This window comes from Eumetopias jubatus, unplaced genomic scaffold (assembly GCF_037043125.1).
Source record: "Eumetopias jubatus isolate StellerSeaLion01/CBP00866 unplaced genomic scaffold, mEumJub1_p1.0 scaffold_16, whole genome shotgun sequence".
Classification (NCBI taxonomy): Eukaryota; Metazoa; Chordata; class Mammalia; order Carnivora; family Otariidae; genus Eumetopias; species Eumetopias jubatus.
Window position 1 is genome coordinate 48,343,450 of NW_028274822.1, and position 21,381 is coordinate 48,364,830.

The window sequence follows — 21,381 nt, forward strand, 5'->3', positions numbered from 1 at the left end:
CAAGAGGGACCACCAAGTCCCCCATAAGTTCTGTCAGTTCTAGTCCATCTGGAGTCCGTCACCCCCTCGCCATCTCCACCCTGAGGCCAGGCCACCATGTCTCTTGGCAGGATACTTGCCTGGAGGCAAGGGGTTCACAAATGTCTCCCCACATCCATGCCTGCCCTCCTTCGATCCACTTGCCACACAGATGTCAGTGGGCCCTTCAAAGAGAAGCCAGAGCACCGCTCCCCTGTGTGGCTCTCCCACGGCTTCCAGCTGCAGCTGCAAGACAGTGGGCACTGCCCACTGCGTTCTACAAGGCTTGGTGGATTACAGCCCCTGCCCAACTCTGGGGCCTGAGCTCCCTCCAGCCCTGCATTCACCATGGTCCAACTACCCCCGCCTTCTTTTTCTTCCTTAAACACATCAACCACCATGTTTCCATCCCAGGGCCCCGGGACACATGGTTCCTGATGTCTGAAACACATGTCCCATCTTAAGTGGCTAATCGCTTTCTCATTTAGAAAAACCTTTCCCAGCCATGATGTTTAAGGGATGCTTACAGACCTCAACGACTCCCTCCAGAGCACTCTTCAGAATTTGCTTGATGTAGTTTTTTATGGTTGCTCTTTTTTTGCCCATCTCCACGCCAGAGACTAAAACCTAGCTATGAGGGCAGGGGCCCCCCATCTCTCTGGCGCCCCACGGTACCCCCAGTCCTTGGCACATGGCAGAATGCTTCCAACACACCTGCTGGAATACTCGAACAAACTGCTGAGATCTGCAAATAGAGGGAACTGTGAAATGCCAAAGGAGGCAGGGAAGACTAACTGAAAGGGCCCCTCAGAGCCAGAGTCTGGAAACTCACCAGAGAGATGGGGGGGAGGCACAGAAAAGGAAGATGAGCCTAAAGCAGTCATGTGGAGCCTCCAACCTGAATGCCCTGGGCCCTCGGCAGAGCCCCACATCCGGAGAGAACTTCCACTGATTCACCCTCGATAAATGTGTTGAAGCAAAATAAAAATATGTCATATAACACCAGACACTGTTTACATCTTCCAGAAGATGCAATAAAGCTTGAGACACAACAGGCTTTGTCCACAGCGACAACGCTGTTCCCAAACTTGCATGGACCCCAGATAAACTTCAAGGGCCTTCAGGGACAGATGGCTAGTCCCCACCTCCAGAATTCTGGATTCAGCCTGGCTGGGTGTGGCCTGGAAAACTGCATTTCTAATGAGTTCCTAGGTGATGCTCATGTTCCTGCTCCAGGGACCACATTCTGAGAATGACTAGTCTACAGCTATGACAAAGAACTGAGCAAAAACAGAAGTGTTCACCAGAGAGTTTAGGTCCCCCCCCCCCACATTCCACAGTACCCCAGCCACCTATAGACACACTTTCAGGCTGTGCATTGGGATTTCTGTCCTTTCCCACCGGCCAGGATGAGGAAGGCTGGTCCACACGGGCGGAGAACCGGATCCAAGTCGAATACTGAGACACCACCATGCGTGTGTTTCCCTAGGGAAATACATTAACACAAACTGGGTGGCTTCAAAAAAACAGAAATTTATTCTCTCAGTTCAGGACACTAGATGTCCAAAATCTGGGTGTCGGCAGGGTTGGTTCCTTCTGCTTCTTCCTTGCTTCTTCCAGTTTCTGGTTCTTGCTGGCAATTCTTTGGCTCATAGATGCATTGCTCATTCTCTGTCTCCATCTTCCCTGGTGTTCTCCTCTCGGTCTCTTGTGTGTTCACATGGCCTTCTTATGAAAACACCAGCCCCTGGCTTCGGGGCCTACCCTCCTCCAGTAGGTCTTAACTAATTACAGCTGCAAAGACCCTATTTCCAAACAACGTCAACATTCTGGGGCTCCAGGTGGACCTGAATGTTGGGGGACATGATTCGACCCAGTACACGCCTCAAGGGCTGCAGAGGTGGGTGACCCAAGGGACTTCAGAGATGACAGGTAGTGCTGCCACTGAGGGACATGCCCTCAATCCATGTCACGATGACAAGCTAGTGTCACATGTCTGTGATGGTCAGAGGCCCTGGTGCTGCCTCTGTGCTCAGGCCGCCACCTTCCTCTGGGACCCCTCAGCCAGCTTCATCACCAATATCCTCACCTCATGGAGAAAGTTTCCAGCCTCCATGAACCTCCGGACACTCTTCCTAAAATTCTGCATGTGTAAAAGTAGAGGAACTCCCTAAAAGTGAAAGATTCTGGACACACACAAGTTCATCCTTTCTGAATGTATAATGAGGATGCCCAAACGGTGAAAAACGTAAGGCAGGCACTCCTGGGGTCATCCTCCTCCATCTGACCTGCCTCCAGCTGTTGGAAATCCAGCTCTGCTCACACTGCCCCTTCCCTCCATGCTCTGAAACGAAACTCACGTCCACAATTCAGCACCCAGTGTACTGAGCCATCGTGCGCTTGCAGGCCCAGCTCCAGGGCCCTCTGCGAGAGAGCTGCCCGCGCCCACGGCAGCAACAGCGAGCCTGACCTCTCTTGCTACCCAGGAGCCCAGCCGCCTTGGGTTCTACTTCTCTCCTGGAAGGCAGGTGCTGGCCCCACTGATCTGTGAACAGTGAAGCCACTTGACTGTGCACACTGAGGCGTGTGAACAACCCGGCACACAGAGGGGTGTGGGTTGCCGCCAACCCAACACCAAGCCATGCTGGGAGCCCTGGACTCTAACTCTGCTCGAAGAGAAGAGGTGAGGGCCACATGCAAAAGGACCTCTGAACAGTGAGGAGGACAAGTCACCAGAGTAGCATACAATGGACTCCATGGTCATGACCACATGGGCTCAAGGGGTGCCCCAAGGTCCCTCACCTTCTTGGGGATATCCTGCTTAGAAAAGGCAGCTGGGCAGGCAACACACAGACCACAGAACGAGGGCTGTGGCTTCTGCAAAGGGAGGGAGCAAAGGTGCATCTTCTAGAATTTTCTTTGGGGGCAGCAGTCCCACGTGTGCCCCGGGCAGCATCTTCCACATGCCTATGTGTGGGCCAGACCAGCTGTCGCCCTCAACCTCACCACTTTGCAGTTCCAATGGGACAATGCTGAACATGTGAATTCAGCCTTCCTTGCTTCCCGTCCCTGAGACCTTTATTTTGGCAACGGAAATCGTCAAGACTCCAGTGTAAATAGAGGCAAAACACAGGGCCTAACGGAAGGGGTATTGTTTTCCTTCACCACTCTGATTTTACTTTACTACTATTTATGAAATTAAAACTATGCAGCAAATTATCTGTTCAGTGTACCATAGCATGAGCTCCAACCAAGGCAAACAACCCCGCACCAGATGATCTTAGCAGACCCCGTCAAGTTTCTCAACAGATGGCGTAAGGCGCAGGGCAATTTGGAGCGGACTTCACAGCTATTATTTGACCGATCAACTACCAAGGGCCAAACCTCCGCAAGGTGCTTCATGCTGCATTCTTATTTTAGGGCTTGCAATACTCCAGAAAGGCAGGCACTCTCTTCTCCATTCTACAGATGAGGATGCTGAGGTTCAGAGGGGTTAACTGAGGTGCCCCAAAGTGCAGTACGTGGCAGAGCCTTCCAACTCCAAAGCTGGTCTTTCCAGTCTTGAATCTGTTCACCCAATTAGCTGAGGAGGAGGCTGAGCAGTCAGGGGCAGGGACCCAGGAACCAGCACCAAACACTGACTTTGGAGCAAGATGTTACTGGGGAAATTTTCCACAACCAGGCTTCTTGGGCCTGACCCAGAGCTTATCACATGAAAATCAGCATCCCGCCTGCTGAGAGGCACTGGCCGGCCAAAACTATGGCACAATATTTCTTTGTACTTCAACATACTGGATACAAAATTCCGGCTCTGTCACACCCATAGTTCATGACCATGGACCTCTTTGTTCTTCATAGTCTGGACTTCCTAATCGATAAAATGGCTAGCACACTGCCTTTTTGAGATGACTTGATGAAATAATCTATACGAAAACATTCTGTAAACTGTAGAGCCCCAAAGAAGCAAAGAGAACTTGTATCATCAGATGTTTTGTTTTGCGATGGCTAAATCGAGTCCCTCAATTACTACCCACACGTGACCATGGACGTCTGTCATCTTCCTTCTTCGCTATTCCCCCTCCAAAACAACCTTTATTCAACTCATTAAATACCTAATGAGAACCACCTTTCAACACTGGATCAACCATTTGTCCCCTGGTGTGCCAATGCCTGTCCTTAGGCAAAACTACAGACATGGCCTGCCCTCTAGTTCCTGACATTCTCCAGCCCGTTTCCTAAGACAATCAAGGCAGACATTGGGTTGTAAGTGTTGGTTTTATAAAATCATTGGGGGGGGGGGGCGCCTGGGTGGCTCAGTCGTTAAGCATCTGCCTTCAGCTCAGGTCATGATCCCAGGGTCCGGGGATGGAGCCCCACATCGGGCTCCCTGCTCGGCGGGAAGCCTGCTTCTCCCTCTCCCACTCCCCCTGCTTGTGCTCCTGCTCTCACTCTCTCTCTCTGTCAAATAAATAAATAAAAATCTTTAAAAAAAATAAAAAAATAAAAGTAAAATAAAATAAAATCATTGGGTTAATGAGTAAAGTGCTTTAAAATAAAAATCCATGTGCTAGGCATCTTTGGCACTCTCAATATTTTACTGATCTCTTCTTGAATGCTTCGTCATCTATCATGGAGTTGAGCTTAAGTATAAGTACACCCTGGCCTTTAAATCAAGCACAGGACCGGGCTCTCTCACACATACACATATTATCCCATTATTCCAAGTCCTAAACTTCTGGCGTTTGCATGTGCTGCTTTACGAGCTTTTTAGTCTTTGTAACTAAATGTGCAGCAATAAACTCCAAACCGCATTAACGATAACCCTGTTAAATATAAACTAGTGTGCAATTATCCAAAATGCTAACACAAACAAAAAGGGGGGAAAAAAGCCCAGGAAACTGATTGAGTATATGTTCTTGGAGGCCTTTAAAAACCAAACAAAAATAAAAATACAACATCACATAGTCTGTAAAAGAGAATAATGGCTAATACTTTTGTGATTCCTACACATAATACTAAACGGTCTGCTTGAGCTCCACAGTGTCTGTGCAAAGCTTGGTTCTTAAATTGCACGTAGGCTGAAACTTGAGGGGGTCCGATCTTTTTTTGTGGTGGAAAGTAAGTGGTGGTGACCTTTGGGGAAATTCACATTACGTGAAGTAGCTGATTCTTATAAAAAACGCTCTGGTTTTCAACACTCTTCTCCTGATGGTGACATTGTGCATAGCCCCCCAAGGGCAGAATGGAACCAAATGATGTGTCGGTAAACCAGCTCTCTAGAGGGGAAAAAAAGAGGAATCGCTGACTTGTAAAGTTGACTGATTCCTGGGGTGTAAATATTCCCATCAGGATTGATTTCAGGCTATCAACGAGCTCAGATTCCCCCATTGGTTGTCTCTAATCCCGTCTGTAGGAGCCAGCTACCTACCACACACCGGGTCTAGCAGAAACCCGCTTAGAAGCCAGAGAAACCAGAGTTCAAATCCCAGCTCTAGATCCCAGCTGGGCCTTTGGCAAGTTTCCTTTACCCCTCCAAATTGTAGCTCTAAGATGGCTGGCATCCCCGCTCCACAGGATTGCTGCATAAATGAAAAATGATACACGTAAAGCACACAGGAGGGGCTCCTGGGTGGCTCAGTCGTTAAGCCTCTGCCTTCGGCTCAGGTCATGATCCCGGAGTCCTGGGATCGAGCCCCGCATCGGGCTCCCTGCTCCGCGGGAAGCCTGCTTCTCCCTCTCCCACTCCCCCTGCTTGTGTTCCCATTCTCACTGTGTCTCTATCAAATAAATAAGTAAAATATTTAAAATAAATAAATAAATAAAGCACACAGGCTGTTGAAAGGCACTCAGAACTCCATACACATTCCCTCCCCTCTCTGGGGAAGGGGAGAGGCAGACAGGGGTGAAGTGGGCCAGATGGGGGTACAACTTACATCACCTGCCTCACCCTCACGATGGGGGCAGAAACATGCAAGTGGGGAGGGGAGGTTCCTTATTGCACAACTGAGGAAGGAGGTGGCGGGGAGGCTGTTTTACCAAATAAAGGGTTGGGGGTGACCGCTGCATGAAAATAAAAGACCTAAAAGGCTGGAAGGGGGTATCAGGATTATTGGGGGACTTTGAGGACCAAGGGGCCCCACAGATTTTTAAGCAGTTGGCAGTGTCTTGGGATCAAATTTCCCTACTAACCATCAGAGAATGTGGGTTTTGCTTGGTTCTGTGGCTGCTCTACAGAGGGAGCTGCTCCACTTTGCTGAGAACCAGCCCCAGATCATCACCAACCAGCCCCCAAGGGGCCCAAGAACCAGAGAGGGGTCGGGGCCAGTATGCACAGATGATGCACCGGGAAGGAAGAAAGTTAAGGCTGGGATGGGGCGCCTGGGTGGCTCAGTTGGTTAGGTGGCTGCCTTCGGCTCAGGTCATGGTCCCAACGTCCTGGGATCGAGCCCCGCATCGGGCTCCCTGCTCTGCAGGAAGCCTGCTTCTCCCTCTCCCACTCCCCCTGCTTGTGTTCCCTCTCTCGCTGTGTCTCTCTCTGTCAAACAAATAAATAAAATCTTTAAAAAAAAAAAAAAAAGGAAGTTAAGGCTGGGAGAAGGTGCTCAGTGCCAAACAGGAGGGCTCTGCGGGGTGACGGGTCAGAAGGAAGGGGCATCTGGTGGGAGGGGAGTGGGGACCCTTCCCACGGAGAAGCCTGGGGTGCCCTGTGGAAAGCCAGCACAGCATGGACATGACGGGCAGCGAGGGGGGCGAGGACGGTTTGTTGGGGGGGGGGGAGCGGTTTGCTGTGGTTGCCAGAAGGTGGCCACACATGAAATACAAGGAATTTAAAACGGACAGGGTCAGATGTGGGTTTCGGAAAGTTCTCTCTACCAGCCGGGGGGAGAAGGAGTGGGTGGGCCCAAACAGGGGCCAGGAGCCTCCAGGAGGCAAGGAGGTGAGGGCGGCCAGGGAGGGATGAAGGCCAGGGCACCCCTCCAGGGTACGGCGCACTGGGCTGGGGCAGGGGGTCGCACACGTCTCCTGTAAGGAGCCAGAGAATAACTAGCTTAGGCTTTGTGGACCGTGCAGTCTCTGCGACAACTACTCACTGCTGTTCTTGCCGCACAAGGCAGCCAAAGGCAATACAGAAATGAACGCTGTTTCCAGAAGACGTTATTTATCAACAGTCCGTGGGCCGCAGTCTGCCCACCCCGGAGTTGGGGGGAAGGGATACAGACGGAGAAGACACAGAGGGCCCAAACAACGGAAACATACCCAGGAAGGAGCAGTATTGTTCCCATTTCACGGATGAGAGCCTCGTCACAAAGGCCACGGGGGCCACAGTCGGTGCTGGGAGGGCCAGGCTCGTGCTCGTGTGTGTTGTGAGCCGCCGCAAGGCATTTGGCAAAGCAGCGGATGCATAAACTCAGCAACGGAAGCCGGGCCATCTAGCTGAGAAGAGTTCGGGAGGCAGGGCAGGCACCGGGCAGGACCCGGCTCCTGGAGTCATGGGAATCCTCGCCCACCCCCGACTGTCCTCTGGGCCCTCCCTGAATGCCAGAAAGGCAGAAACTGAAATAAGGCCCTTATGGTCATGTAGGCCACCCTCTGCCCGGTTCAGCTGAAGCCAGTTGAAGGAGCGTTTACGAGCCTGACTCAAACCACAGCGCAGGAAGACACAGACTCTGGAGCCAGACAACCTGCATTTTTACAATTTTTTTAAAGATTTTATTTATTTGAGAGAGCACGCACATGCAAGAGAGAGCTGAGCAGGGAGCCCGACGCGGGACTCAATCTCAGGACCCGGGGATCATGACCTGAGCTGAAGGCAGACGCTTGACCGACTGAGCCACCCAGGTGCCCCTAGACTACCTGCATTTGAACACAGCACCCCCACGGACTCCAGGGACTTTCTGCTTCAGAATGGGGGTGATGCATCAGTAGTGCTGTCTCGGGGTGGTTATAGATATGAACTTGCTTAATCCTCATAAAGTGCTTAGAATAATGCCTGGGACATGTTTGGTAAATAAAAATACCATGTCAAGGCACTGAGTCCGGTCCCACAGGGGAGGGGCTCAAAACAACACGTTCACCTCTAACCAAGCACTCATCACTGGAAACATTGGTCCATTTGTTATTTAGATCTCCCAACAGACAGAGACCTCCTTTTATGTCTCTATCTCCCATGACTAGCCCACTGGCACCTCACCAATGAGAGTCATCACATTCAATGTTTGTTGAATAAATGACACATGGCAGTAAGTACCCAAACTAGAATTTCCTCTACTACATACCTGACAGATAAAAAGTACCTAAAGTCACCCTTTGCCCACTCTGTGGCCTTGGATTCCTGCCCCTCCACGTTTTTTAGGGGGCTGGAATCAATGTCTACAAAGTGCTTTGCAAAGCTGAAGGCCCCTGAGCAAGCCAGGAGGTCAGCACAGATCTCCTTCTCAATGGGGTGTCATTGGTTGGGGACTGACCAACTCCCGAGGCAGTGGCTTCCAGCTTGGATGGCCTCCTAAAGCGGCCAGTCCAGTTATGACACCTTCACTGCCAGAGGGAGCACAGCTGAAGGTGTTTGGAAAGTTCTCTCTTACACCAGGGGAAACCCACTCATTCCTTCATTCATCGGCACATGTCCCGCCAACTGGAGCCACGTGGCACCAACTCAGTATCACTCCAACATCCCATTCTAAGGCTAGGTTAGCTACATGTTCTGAGCTAAACACGCCCCGTCCTCAGCAGCAGGCCCAGGACTGAGCCGCTCAGAGCCCCAGGCCAGGAAGAGTGGCAACTCATCTATCCCAGCCCTTTAAGTCCCTAAGGAAACTGAGGCCAAAGGTGGAAAGCGACCTGTCCAGGGTTACCAGGCCTGGCAGGGGCTGGCCCAGAATCCAGAGCTGCCAAGTGCTGACTGGCATCCCTGATTCACACCATGTCACCTCACCGGGCCTCACCTACCTTTCCTTCCCAGTGTGCTTTAAAGGCCACCTGCCCCAGACCCCTCTCTCCCCCAACAGCTCTCCTTCCCATGGGAACAAGTCCATGCAAGCAGAGCCCCCCAGGCCAGCCGTGGGGACAGGGTACATAGCCATGCTGCGGCTCCCCCACCCCCTGTCCACAGGGCAAAAGGTCAGCATTTTGCTGCCCTTTCTGGGCACTTGCCAGCAGTGAGCAGCCTTCCAATTTATATCCCCTTCTGAGTTCGCCCACAACATTACAGGCTTTGTGAGTGCAAAGGGGAGGGCAGCGGGTGAACCCCGGGCCACTGACCTCAGTCTCTGGCAGGGCACGGCCTCTGCCGAGTCTTGGGCAAGCGTCCTGACCAGGGCCCTGGTCCCAGCTGCTTGGGACGGCAGCTTTGCCCTCTGTCATTCATGTTGCTGGAAAGATGGCTTAACAATAACCTGGGTTTGCTTATTGCTGGAGGAGATCAAAGTCCTGTCCGGATTTCTAAAATCCAGACGGGTCAGGTGGCTTACAACAGGAACATAGGGTGGTGACTTGCCTGAGGTCACAAAGCGAGGAGGTAACAAAGTTGAGGAAAAACGTCCATCTCCCTTCTCTTACTCTGGCTGTCAATCTCCTGGTCAGCCCACATAACTTCCCCTTTTTTCTTTTCACTGAAGGCAGGGACTACGGATACAGCACCTGGACATTCACCCCAGTAGGGCCAAGGCAGAGGGAGGGGTGGTTAGAAGCTCTACAGCAGCCCGAGCTCTGCCCCAATGGACTGAGTGACCTTGAGCACATTACTTAGCAACTCCGACCAGGCTTCTCAGAACAGTCACAGTAGCCAGTAGAGCCTTCCTTCTCAAAAGGCTGTCCATTTGCATCCCACTGTAGCTGTTAGAAATGCAGATTCGAGGCTCTCCCAGACCTGCATTATCAGAATTTTCCCATTCTTTCAAGGTCCTAGGGGATTCTAAAGATATTTACATTTGCGAAGCCCGGATATTAAAGCATTTGGAACATGCCTACGCAGAGGCAGCCCTCAGCCCTCAATTACATAAGCCCAATTCACACTTGACACAGGCCCCGGCTTCCTAGAGGAATCAGACCCAGAAAGGCTGATTGACTTGCCCAGGGTCCTGCAGTGGCTTCAGGATTTGAACCCAAGACTTGGGAGTTCTTTTGCACCCACAGGCCCTCTTTCCATGTACGAACTAACTCTCCATCCATAAGGCACAATGCTAACGCAGGTGCTCTAAGAAGCAAAGCCCTCGTGTTGTTTTGTTTTGTTTTTTAATTAATTCCCTGGTCACCGTGCAGGGTCCTCAGTCAGGCCTGATGGCTCACACTGGTTCACCCGGGCTGGACTCTGTGCTTCTGGGCGGCTGCCTGCGATTCAGAAGCTCAAGGAAGTGGAGTGGCCCAGGGCAGCTGCCCCTGCTGCCGGAGATGAAATTTTTAAAGTGAAAGGAAGACTTAAAACACACCTTATAAATTTACACTCCCTTTCACCTATTAACACCTTCAGCACACAGCTGGCCCCGCCCAAGCACGACACACAGCAAGGTGTCAAGCTAGAAGGCATCTTCTTGGCTTCCCACCTCTGACACCTAGCCAGAGAGCAAACCCCAGCATGATGGCTTCCCAGGGCAGGAGCCCTGTCCAGCAGGCTGGGAAGATGCCCAGGCCCACAGGACTGGGTTCCCCAGAGGCTCCGATGGAGACGTGAGCAGAAGCAGCCGGGGGCCCAAAGGTTAAATGGGGGGGAGGAGAGATGACTCAAGAGTAGAGAATCACACCAGTATGACTGGCCTGCTGCATCCCAGACAAACATTTCCAGTCCACAGCTCCAAAATTGTTCTAGGGCCTACCCCATGCAAGGCATAAGCATATAGCTGAGTGAGGGAAGAAAAGATGGCAGCCTTGGGGGATGTCAAAGATCTGGGTTCCCATCTGGGCCAACACTGGTCTGTGAAACCACCTACCTACACACAGGGTGGCTGTACAGATTCAACGAAATATAGGTCAAATGTCCAGCCCTGGGCACAGAAATGGTGCCTGGGCACAGAAATTTTCCTCTGTTGTATTTCAAAGTCTGGAGTCCGAGCAATGATTGCAATTGGTTTTACAAGTGTCCAGACAGAAATAACACACAAGAAAGCGTTTCATGGTTTCAGACAGAAATTCTGATTTTTATATATTCATAACAAACCCAATATAGGATATCTCAAGTTCATTATAAAGGCAGATTTCAGGTTAACTATGGCAATGCCTTCCAAACTTTCATTTGTCTATGAATCACCTGGGGATCTTGTTAAAATGCAGATTTGCACACAATCTGGAATAGGACCAGAGAGTGTTCATTTCTAAGAACTCTGGTGAAGCTCAAGTTCCCAGAGCCCACACTTTTGAGCAGCGAGGTTCTATGGACTTCCTTAAATAGTAAGAGATACATCCAAGGAAGGTATAATTTGATTTAAAAAGGACATCCCAAGAGAACACCCGTGAAGTAGCATATGGAACCACTCTGGCTAGCGGGGTATCTTAAAGGGAGGCACACCAGGGAAAGCCAATGGTGTTCTCATAAATTGCCCCTGGGCCCTATTCAAATGAGTTTCTACTCTACATCACACAGTTTATGCAGGTAAAAGTACTCGTTAGTGGTCATAAAAGCAGCACACTCAATCAAAGCAGTGTGGTGTCAGAAACAAAGCATCCTAGAATATTTCATGTTCATGACCACTCCAACAGCTGTGGCCAAGCTAGACTCTTCAAGGCCTTTCTTAAATCCCTTTTTACCCATTTACCTCCTCTCTGTACATTAAATTTCATGCTGTTTCTGTTGACAGCTATAAAAAAGCGCCATCAAGTTGCCAGATATGGATGATCACTAAGTAGTTAAGGCAAATGTGACTGTCAGGAAGCATTTTCTCTTGACTGACTCATCCCAACATGCGTGCTGGGGGGTGGGGGATCCATAAAACATCCAAGGGGTTCATATTTACGGGACTGGAAATTAAATTGTGGCTATTCTTTGGATCAGAAATACTAACACAGGGGCGCCTGGCTGGCTCAGTTGATGGACCATGCGACTCCTGATCTCAGGATTCTAAGTTCCAGCACCATGTTGGGTGTAGAGAGGACTTAAAAATAAAATCTTAGGGGCACCTGGGTGGCTCAGTTGGTTAAGTGTCTGCCTTTGGCTCGGGTCATGATCCCAGGGTTCTGGGATCGAGCCCCGCGTCGGGCTCCCTGCTCAGTGGGGAGCCTGCTTCTCCCTCTCCCTCTGTCTGCCACTCCCCCTGCTTGTACTCTCTCTGTCAAATAAATAAAATCTTAAAATAAAATAAAATCTTAAAAGAAAAGAAAGAAAGAGATAGTAACATGGAAGATTTTCCATATCCCCTGCAATGAGATTCTTGGAGAAAAAGTGTGGGGTAATCTGATCCCCAGCTGCTTTTAGCACAGGAACACATCTGTCTACCGTGAGACACAGGCCAGCCTTGCACACTGGCTTAGAATAACATGTGCGTGTATTACAATTCCTGTCATGACCCTCTGGCCTGGCTAGGCTAACGCTCAAACTATAGAGTCGTTATGAGCCAGTGTGTGATGTCAAGCGGTAACAGCGAGCTGCCCAGAAACTGCTGAGTATGCACCAATCGCCCAGAAAGGAAGGGATTCCCCTCCTGTGCACTTGCCCGCTGATGGGGAGATGCGTGCTTGGACAGGAAATGCCAGGGCCAGGCAGTCACCTGTGCCCAGCATCGCTAATTCATCCATGCAATCACGAGGCTGCCTCCCTGTTCCACACCCCTCCCTGCAGCCCATGCGCAATCACACCGTGAGGCTACACACCTAGGCAGGGTCATGATTTCATCCTTTGGGGAAGAAGGAGCAAATTTCTGGATGAGCCTTGCTTGTTTTTCCCCGTCTGCCTGTTGGGGGAGGAAGTGAATTTTTCCAATAGCCCACCTTCTTACTTAGGCCAGAAAAAAACGCCTGAGCTTTCAAAAGAGCGGTACAGGAGAGCGACTGGAACAGAAAATGTTCTCTCTCATCTTGAGGCCTGCAAAATGTTTCCATTTCAAAAGGGGAAATCGGGGCCCCCCGAGGTTAAAATAACTGAGCCAAGGTGGAGCCCCTGCTATAACTTCATAGGGGACCTCATTAGCTAACAAGGGAGGATACTCCCTCCCAGGAAACAGGCCTCCATTTCTCCACTGCTCCCCAGGCAGGTTCTTCTCCAAACTCTGTTCCCACTGCTGACACAGTCCTAATTCCCAACTGTCCTCTGAACATATGTTGACAAACTCCAGCTTTTTCCTTCACAGTAAGCAAATTTCCAACATTTCAGATTTTTGCTAAGATGCCTAAAACCTGCAGATTACTTAAGCTGGCCAATTCAAGCTTGTAACTAACTCTAGCAAATTCATCTTGGAGAAAAAAATCCTCAAGCCCTATTTCCTCCCTGTCCCCAAACTCCAAAGACCCGGTGCAAGGAAATGTAAGGATTTTCCATTTCTTAGGAAAACGCCAAGTTTTCCTGGGACACGGGACTACTTTGAGTGCAGGCAATAACTCCTCTCAGGAGGGATTCACCGCGCGTCTTCAAGCAGCTCAGGCTCACACGCGCCACTCAGCCACCAGCCGGACCCACTGCTGGACTTTGCGCCCCGCCAAGTCTTGCCTGGCGTGGGGAGAGCGCGCCTCTGGGTCTGGACGGGGTTTCTAGAAGTTCGTGATGTCCTCCTTGCAATGGGAGGTTTGGGTGCAGCTGTTTAATGGGCTCCCGCAACTCCCGACTCTCAGCATGAGCGTGATGCTTCTGCTCTGCGAGTGCCAGGCTCACGCGCGCACCTGAGAACACACACTCCCTGGGGACTCTCCCTCTTTCGCGTGCCCTCGTGCTTTGGGATTTGGGCCAGAAGCCCAGGGATCCGGCAAGGCGCCGGAAGGAGGGAGCGACCGTGTCCCGCGGCCAAGAGCCGGCCGGGAGGGACGTGCGGGTTAGGCGCTCGTCGCGTCCTGCATACTCACCGGGACCTCTGCAACTGTTCCAAGGCGCTGGTGCTGGCCCCCTGGCCTGGCTGCTCCAGGGAGCAGTAGTTCTGCGAAGTCTGCCTGGAGAAGGCGATGGGCAGGATTCCCTGAGTGAACGAGTTGAGGCGACCCCGACTGCCGCTCCCACTCCCGGGGGTCCCGGAGCCCAGAAAGGCGGCCGCCGGCACCTGCACGCTGGAAAAGGCATCGTCCTCCTCCAACTCCTCCCGCCCGGCGTTCCCGGGCCGGTCGGGCAGCTGCGGCGGAGCGCAGGAGGCGAGAGGCGCCGGCCGGGGCGGCTGTAACTGCTCCCCCGACGCCCGGCCCGCGCCCAGGGGGCTCACGAAGCCCCGGGTCGCCCCGGGCCCGAGCCCCGCAGCGTGGCTGCCGGGGGCCAGGAGTGGCAGCGGCGAGGGCTGCGGGAGGCAGGGGCCCCATCCAGCTGCTACCGCCGCCGCCGTGCCCGCCGCGGCGAGCGCGTTGCAGCCGCCCCGCTCGGCGGCGGCGAGCAGGCTGAGCCGAGTCCTCGCGCCGCAGGCGCTGCCGGCTCCCGGCTTGGCCGCGCCGCTCTCCTCGCCGCCGCCCCACTCCTCGTCCTGCAGAGGCGGCCGTCCGTCCAGCGAGATGTTGGTGAGGAAGGAGAGAGCAGCCTGGCGGCGCCGTGGGTCCATGCGCGGCTTCCGGGGGGGCTCGGGCAGCGGCGGCCGGGCCGGCACGGCGGCCGTGGGCTGGGGCTGCTGCGGCGGCGGCTGCGATCCGCGGGTGCCCGCGGCGTCGGTGCCGGCGCGGCTGCTGCTGCTGCAGGCTGCCGTGCCGGCGGTGGCGGCCGTGGTGGCGGCAGTCGCCGCCATTGTGTCCGTCTGCGGCGATATTTCCGCGATGCCCGGAGAAGCGAGCGGCGCCCGAGTGCTAAGCGGCGAGCGCGAGCGCCGGTGACCCGGGCTGGGCAGGGCGCGGGGCGCAGGCGGCGTGCGCGGCGGCCCGGCCCCCCCGCGGGCGGGCCATGCTCGCCCCTGGGTGCTGCGGCTGGGGACGCCGCCGCCCCGGCCCACGCGCGCGGCTAGCTGGCTCGCTGGCCGGCCGGCCGGCCGCCGATCGCTTGGTCCCGGGCCCTCCCCGCCCCTGCGATCTCCTGCCGCCCGGCTCGGTAGTCCGTATTTATAGGTGCGCGCGCCCTGCGCTCGCGCTCCGAAGCGCTCTTTGCAATAACACAGTATCACGTGTGGGGAATGAAACCTGGGAGGAAAACAAAGCCGCAGGCGGCGGCCGCGGAGGCAGGCGGCGGGAGGCGAGCGGCCCGAGGAGGAGGAAGAGGAGGAGGAAGGGAAAGCCGAGCGGGTGGCTGGGCGGGGGATCTGCCGGCGGTCCAGGTAGCCCGAGCTTCCTGCGGGGAGTTTGTGGCTCCCAGGGCGCGCGGGAGCCAGCTCGGGGAGGCGAGCACGTTTCGCCGCCGCGCCCGCACTGGGAATTGGGGGTGCGAGCTGAACCCCGGAGTCGCGGTTTGAGGATGTGGTCCCGGGAGAGTTGTGGGTCTGCAGGATAGTTACTCGGAGGGACGCTGAGATTTGGCCCAGGAGCTTGTTAACTGGACCCCGCGCGGCCGTTGGGCCCTGAGAAATAGGTCCTTATTTATAGTTACACGGGCAGGTCCACAACCCCTTATGTGGATAGTCCCACCTTAAAGCTGCCCCTTAACCACTAAGTTTGTGTCTCATTCATTCGCAGGCCGAGGGTGCAGACCCTGAGATAAATGTACACCCTCGGTGCATAAGAGCCCAGGCTCATTTGAACATCTTCTGTTTGGGCCGACTAATTTACACATCCCCATTTGATGGCGCTGTCACTTTTCATCTCTCTCTTAGCAAAGGCCAACGTCAATTTTTACTCTGTGAAGACCGAAATAAAGCTGTGATGGCCTCACACCCTTTTCCCCTTGTCACCCTGCACATTTCGTGGATTATGATCTTTTATCCCATATAAACTGGGAACAATATGGATGGTTACTTTCTGTCATTTGTTTCATAAACATCCGTTTGGCACCTACCATGTCTTCTCTTAAGATGGGTACCTGCCCAAGGATTCGATGACTGTTCCAGAGCAGCAACTCTGGACCTGGGAGGAGTCAGGGAACGCTGTACCTCGGGGCCCTAGCCCCAACAAATGCCTGTGTTGGCTGAGGGGGGTGAGAGGCCAGGGGGCCCCAGGAGCCACCTGAAAAAATGTGTACTGGTTTCCCTGTGTGGTTTGGGTGACTTACCAAATGTAGTAAGGAACGATTGTCACACTTTATTAAGCGCTGCGACGTCTAAGACACCTCTCTACACTTTTCTGAAGGAGAAGCAATGTGCTTAAGATCAAGGGATTAACTTAATTAAAGGTTTAAATTTAGCCCTGGAACTAATGGGTAACTCTACATTGAAATTCCACTCCTCTTCAAGTTCAGGAAAGTAAATTGAGTAATGTGGAGCAAATACACCAGAGATGTGCAGCCAACCTGGAGTGTGAGATATGGGTGCGTTTCAGGTTACATTTGCTTAGGACAAACATGACACATGGCCCTTTGCATGAACAACTGTTCATATTTTATGCCATTTTTAGGCCTTTTGAAAAAGCAGAGAATGGGATCTATTTATAGCAGCCTTACAGCAGCTAAATCAAAGCTTGGTGACCAGCTCTGTGAAATTTCATTAGGAGTTTAATTATTTTGTTTAACTAACTACCTTGAAACTTCCAAGCGGCTTTATTACAATTAACTTAATTTGCATGACCACTGGCCTGGTTGTGCCTGCAGGCAGTGTTAAATGAAAGATACCAACTCTGTTCATGGTAACTATTTTTTATTACTAAAATGACTAATGGTGATTGCACAACATTTAGAGAATAAGGTAAGTAAAGAGAAGTTTTTTTTTTAAAGATTTTATTTATTTGAGAGAGAGAGAGAGAGAGAGAGAGAGAGCACATGGGGGGGGGTCAGAGGGAGAAGCAGACTCCCTGCCAAGCAGGGAGCCCGATGCAGGACTCGATCCAGGGACCCCAGGATCATGACCTGAGCTGAAGACAGTCGCTTAACCGACTGAGCCACCCTGGCGCCCAAAAGAAGTTTTAATAAAAAAGCATCACTAACAATCTCATCTGCTATGCAGATAACTGTTAAACTTTTTATTTCTGTCCTGTATTTTTATTTTATTTTATTTTATTTTTTAAAGATTATTTATTTATTTGACAGAGAGAGACACAGCGAGAGAGGGAACACAAGCGGGGGGAATGGGAGAGGGAGAAGCAGGCTTCCTCCTGAGCAGGGAGCCCGATGCGGGGCTCGATCCCAGGACCCTGGGATCATGACCTGAGCCGAAGGCAGACGCTTAATAACTGAGCCACCCAGGCGCCCTGTCCTGTATTTTTAAACAAGTGAAAGTATGCCATTCGTGTCTTGTGATTTTTGTTTGTTGTGTTGCGATCATCTTTTCAATCAGAATATTCTTTTATAGGATCATTTTAATGGCTGCATAGTGTTCAAGTCAATGGAGAGATTATAATTATTAAACCTATACCCTATATTGAACATTTAGGTTGTTTCCACTTTTGCTGTTATAAAGAGAGTGGTGATGACTTCCTTTGTTCTTCTAAATCTTGCTACCGTCCAGTATCTTCTGAGTTAGACAGATGCTGGGGCAAATGCAGTATCATGTTTTTAAGGTTTCCCATCCAAAAAGGTTGTTGCAGTTTGTTCCTTTATACTCTTGCCTGCAATGTCTATTTTTTCATCAATCTTCATTTCTTTGTCCATCTGATATAACTCTTTGTCTGTTTTGGGTGGCAAACATGCAGACTAATTTCAAATATTTATTAAAGCATCAACCAAGAATCAGTATCTTATTTAACCTCCACACTGTTCCTGTGATCGATTGATTCTCTTATAGGGATCATGAGAGATATGGTTTATTGTTCACCTACTGTGTGTCGGCCACAGAATATTTCTATTTCCAATCCTTTGCACTCTGCAAGGAGGGACGGTGGTGTGTTATTATCGATATTTTACAGACAAGGCTCAGAAAAATTATTTGCCCAATGACATCTAGCTCGTTAACTGGGCCAGTACACAAACCTTTCATAGTCTAAGACCCATACGTGGTCCTGCGCCCTCTGCTGGTGAGGACGTTTTATGCGGCGGTCCATCTCCAGATTTAATCTTACATTTGTATTGAAGAGTCAACTCATCATGGAAATAGTACAAACTTGGAAGGAAGAGTTTCAAGAGCAAGTCTCTTCACCTCTCCAAGCCAATTTCCTCCGCAGGTTATTCTGAGGTACAAATGAGACTGTTTGAGAAGCATTTTATAAACCTTAAAGTACCTTTAAAAATGTCAGTTGTTATTTATATCAGCCCAATCTACATACTCCCTGAATTATTCCAAATTCACTTATTTTTCACCTATGAAATCACTAATTAAATATTACTGAGGAACTTCTATGTACATAGCACCACCTTGCTACAAAAAGAAAAAAAAAAGTGTGGCACTTTGCCCTTGTGCCCTCTATAGTGAAAATAGTGGGAAGCAAAGCCAAAGCTCAGGACACATTTAAATCAAAATGTGAGGGGCGCCTGGGTGGCTCAGATGGTTAAGCGTCTGCCTTCGGCTCAGGTCATGATCCCAGGGTCCTGGGATCAAGCCCCGCATCGGGCTCCCTGCTCAGTGGGGAGCCTGCTTCTGCCTCTCTCTGTCTCTCTCTCTGACTCTCATGAATAAATAAATAAAACATTTAAAAATAAATAAATAAATCAAAATGTGAGGCAGACTCTGATCAACTGATCAAATGAGCAATCAGACTGGAACTGTGAATGTTATCAAAAGGACCTTTATATTTGAGGTGAGGTCTGTGGGGGAGGCCTCAGCCAAGAGCCAGAATTTCTACTGACCTGGGTGCTTAAGAGCGAAGGGGGGGACACTTCAGGAAGAGGATGTTCTGCATACACATTCCTCATGGATTGCAGGCCTAGAAAGAATTTGAAATGTAATTCTTGGCCTGCAGAGGTTTTTGTGTTTTGGGGGGGGGGTCTCCCCGCCCCGTTTACTTTAATACTGCCCCTTGCCAGTACCCATTCTAAAAACTTTTTTTTTTAGATTTTATTTATTTATTTGACAGAGAGATAGAGAGCCAGAACACAAGCAGGGGAAGTGGGAGAGGGAGAAGCAGGCTTCCCGCGGAGCAGGGAGCTGGACACAGGGCTCGATTCCACGACCTTGGGATCACGACCTGAGCCAAAGGCAGATGTCTAAGGACTGAGGCCCCCAGGCGCCCCATTCTAAAAATCTTTTTTTCATGCATCAACAGTTCTGATTGACACGTACAGGAGTCAGTTAAAGAAAGAAAAAGAACCTATAGGTAATCACTGACCCTTTAAAAAACGTAATTCTGCAGAACTTCTTGTCTGAAAATTAGCTTAGAGATGACAGTGGATTACACTCATAACAAAAGCCATCAGACGCTGTGGTTCTGCTGCCTGCTTAAGAGCTTACACACTTGTAATCTTTGAGGGCTTGAGCTTGGGAAAATGACAAGCTTTTTGCCTTGGTTGGCTTGGTAGGTTTCGTAATATCTTACTTTGCAGAGTTGTGAGGATTAGTGATATTATAAATTATCTAACTAGCAGAGTATCTCAAGTAGGCAGCTGTTATTAGAAAAATGCAAAATGTAGAAAGTGCACACAACAAAGGCCCCAGGATATTTTTGGTTCCAGGTTTTTGTAGTTTGCACTAGTCCTGCCAAGAGGGAGATGGGACCACGAGAAACTTCAGATGCCGGCTCTGGTTCAGATCACATTATTTTACTGCATGTTCCATAAAAGCACGGCCAGCACTCAAACCAGGCCAGTAGGTCTAAAGTACAGGCAGAGTACCTGTGAGAGACCTGCTGCTTGCCTTCATCAAATGAAAGTTAGATCGCCAAGACTTGAAACGGAGAATGCCCAAGACATGGTCCTCAACACCCGAGCTCTTCTCCCTGCAATTCACCTTCCCCGTGGGGACTTCTTTTTTTTTTTTTAAAGAGTTTATTTATTTATTCATGAGAGAGACACACACACACACAGAGAGAGAGAGGCAGAGGGAGAAGCAGGCTCCCAAGGAGCAGGGAGCCCGATGCGGGACTCGATCCCAGGACTCTGGGACCATGACCCAAGCCGAAGGCAGATGCTCAACCATCTGAGCCACCCAGGCGCCCCCCCCCCCCGTGGGGACTTCTGATCATTTCTCTCGGCCAGGGAGAAGGGCAAGGACATGAGGGGTGTCATTGTTTCCCTTTACAATTCGGCGCAGATACTTGAATTTCCTTCTTTAATTTCTCTAGGCCATCTGAGACCAGATGCAACACCTAAGTGAGACTTAACTAGAAGCTCAGGGATATTGAATGCAGAACTGAAGTCAGTGAGGACCATAGAGCCACGTACAGCAGCTAACAGACCATAGAGCCACGTACAGCAGCTAACAGACCATAGAGCCACGTACAGCAGCTAACAGACCATAGAGCCACGTACAGCAGCTAACAAAATGTGACTTACTCATAGTCCTCATCCCAGTATTTCCTAAACGCCACTCCAGTGCTAGGTTCTGGGTTAGGTTCTGTGAGTACCAAGGAGAACAGGATGTGATCTTGTCCTGGAGCCCGCAAGCGAATGGCAGAGGAAGCCACATCCATATTGTCACCCAAAATACATCAAGTATTTATTTTTTTTAAGATTTTATTTATTTGACAGAGAGAATGAGATAGAGAGAGACAGCATGAGAGGGGGGAGGGTCAGAGGGAGAAGCAGACTCCCTACTGAGCAGGGAGCCCGATGCGGGACTCGATCCCGGGACTCCAGGATCATGACCTGAGCCAAAGGCAGTCACTTAACCAACTGAGCCACCCAGGCGCCCTACATCAAGTATTTAAAAGAAAGAGCTGTATGCACAGCATTCGACTAAACCCCAGCATACCTCCAAGAGCAGAGGTTATTTCAGCCTTTGCCCTTAGCACCACTCACCTAAGACACCCCCCTTTTCCTACACAGGAGACACACGGGGGAGATGCATTCCTGCTCCTCGGTTGCCATAGTGCGATCCTCCAAGTCTCCTCGTCCTGTCTGAGGTCCTGCCCTTCCCTCAGTGCTTGGTACCCGCAGCCCAACACCTAGGCCCACATAGGAACACTTTGCCTCCAGACCCCTCACACTCTGTGGAGGAAAGAGAAAGAATGATATTTTACGACAGTCCCTGCCTAGGAGGACGTGGGGCCTCCAGGCTCTTAAAACTTGTAGGAGAAGCTGAGAGACCCAGGTGATGGGGGCACGTCCGTGGAGTGTATGAACAGTCACGTAAGCCTGTGTTACTAATTTATTAAGGA

At 51.1% G+C, this 21,381-nt stretch overlaps 1 protein-coding gene across 1 annotated transcript in view; it reads right to left on the bottom strand.

Moving 5' to 3' along the window:
• The window catches only part of CABLES1 (Cdk5 and Abl enzyme substrate 1), a 110,784-nt gene extending 95,860 nt beyond the window's left edge, over positions 1–14,924 (bottom strand). Inside the window, exon 1 of the mRNA XM_028098323.2 lies at positions 13,996–14,924. Within this exon, the coding sequence (XP_027954124.1) occupies positions 13,996–14,849 (854 nt within the window). The 5' untranslated portion in view covers positions 14,850–14,924. The remainder of the gene's footprint in view (positions 1–13,995) is intronic.
• Positions 14,925–21,381: the final 6,457 nt, after the last annotated feature.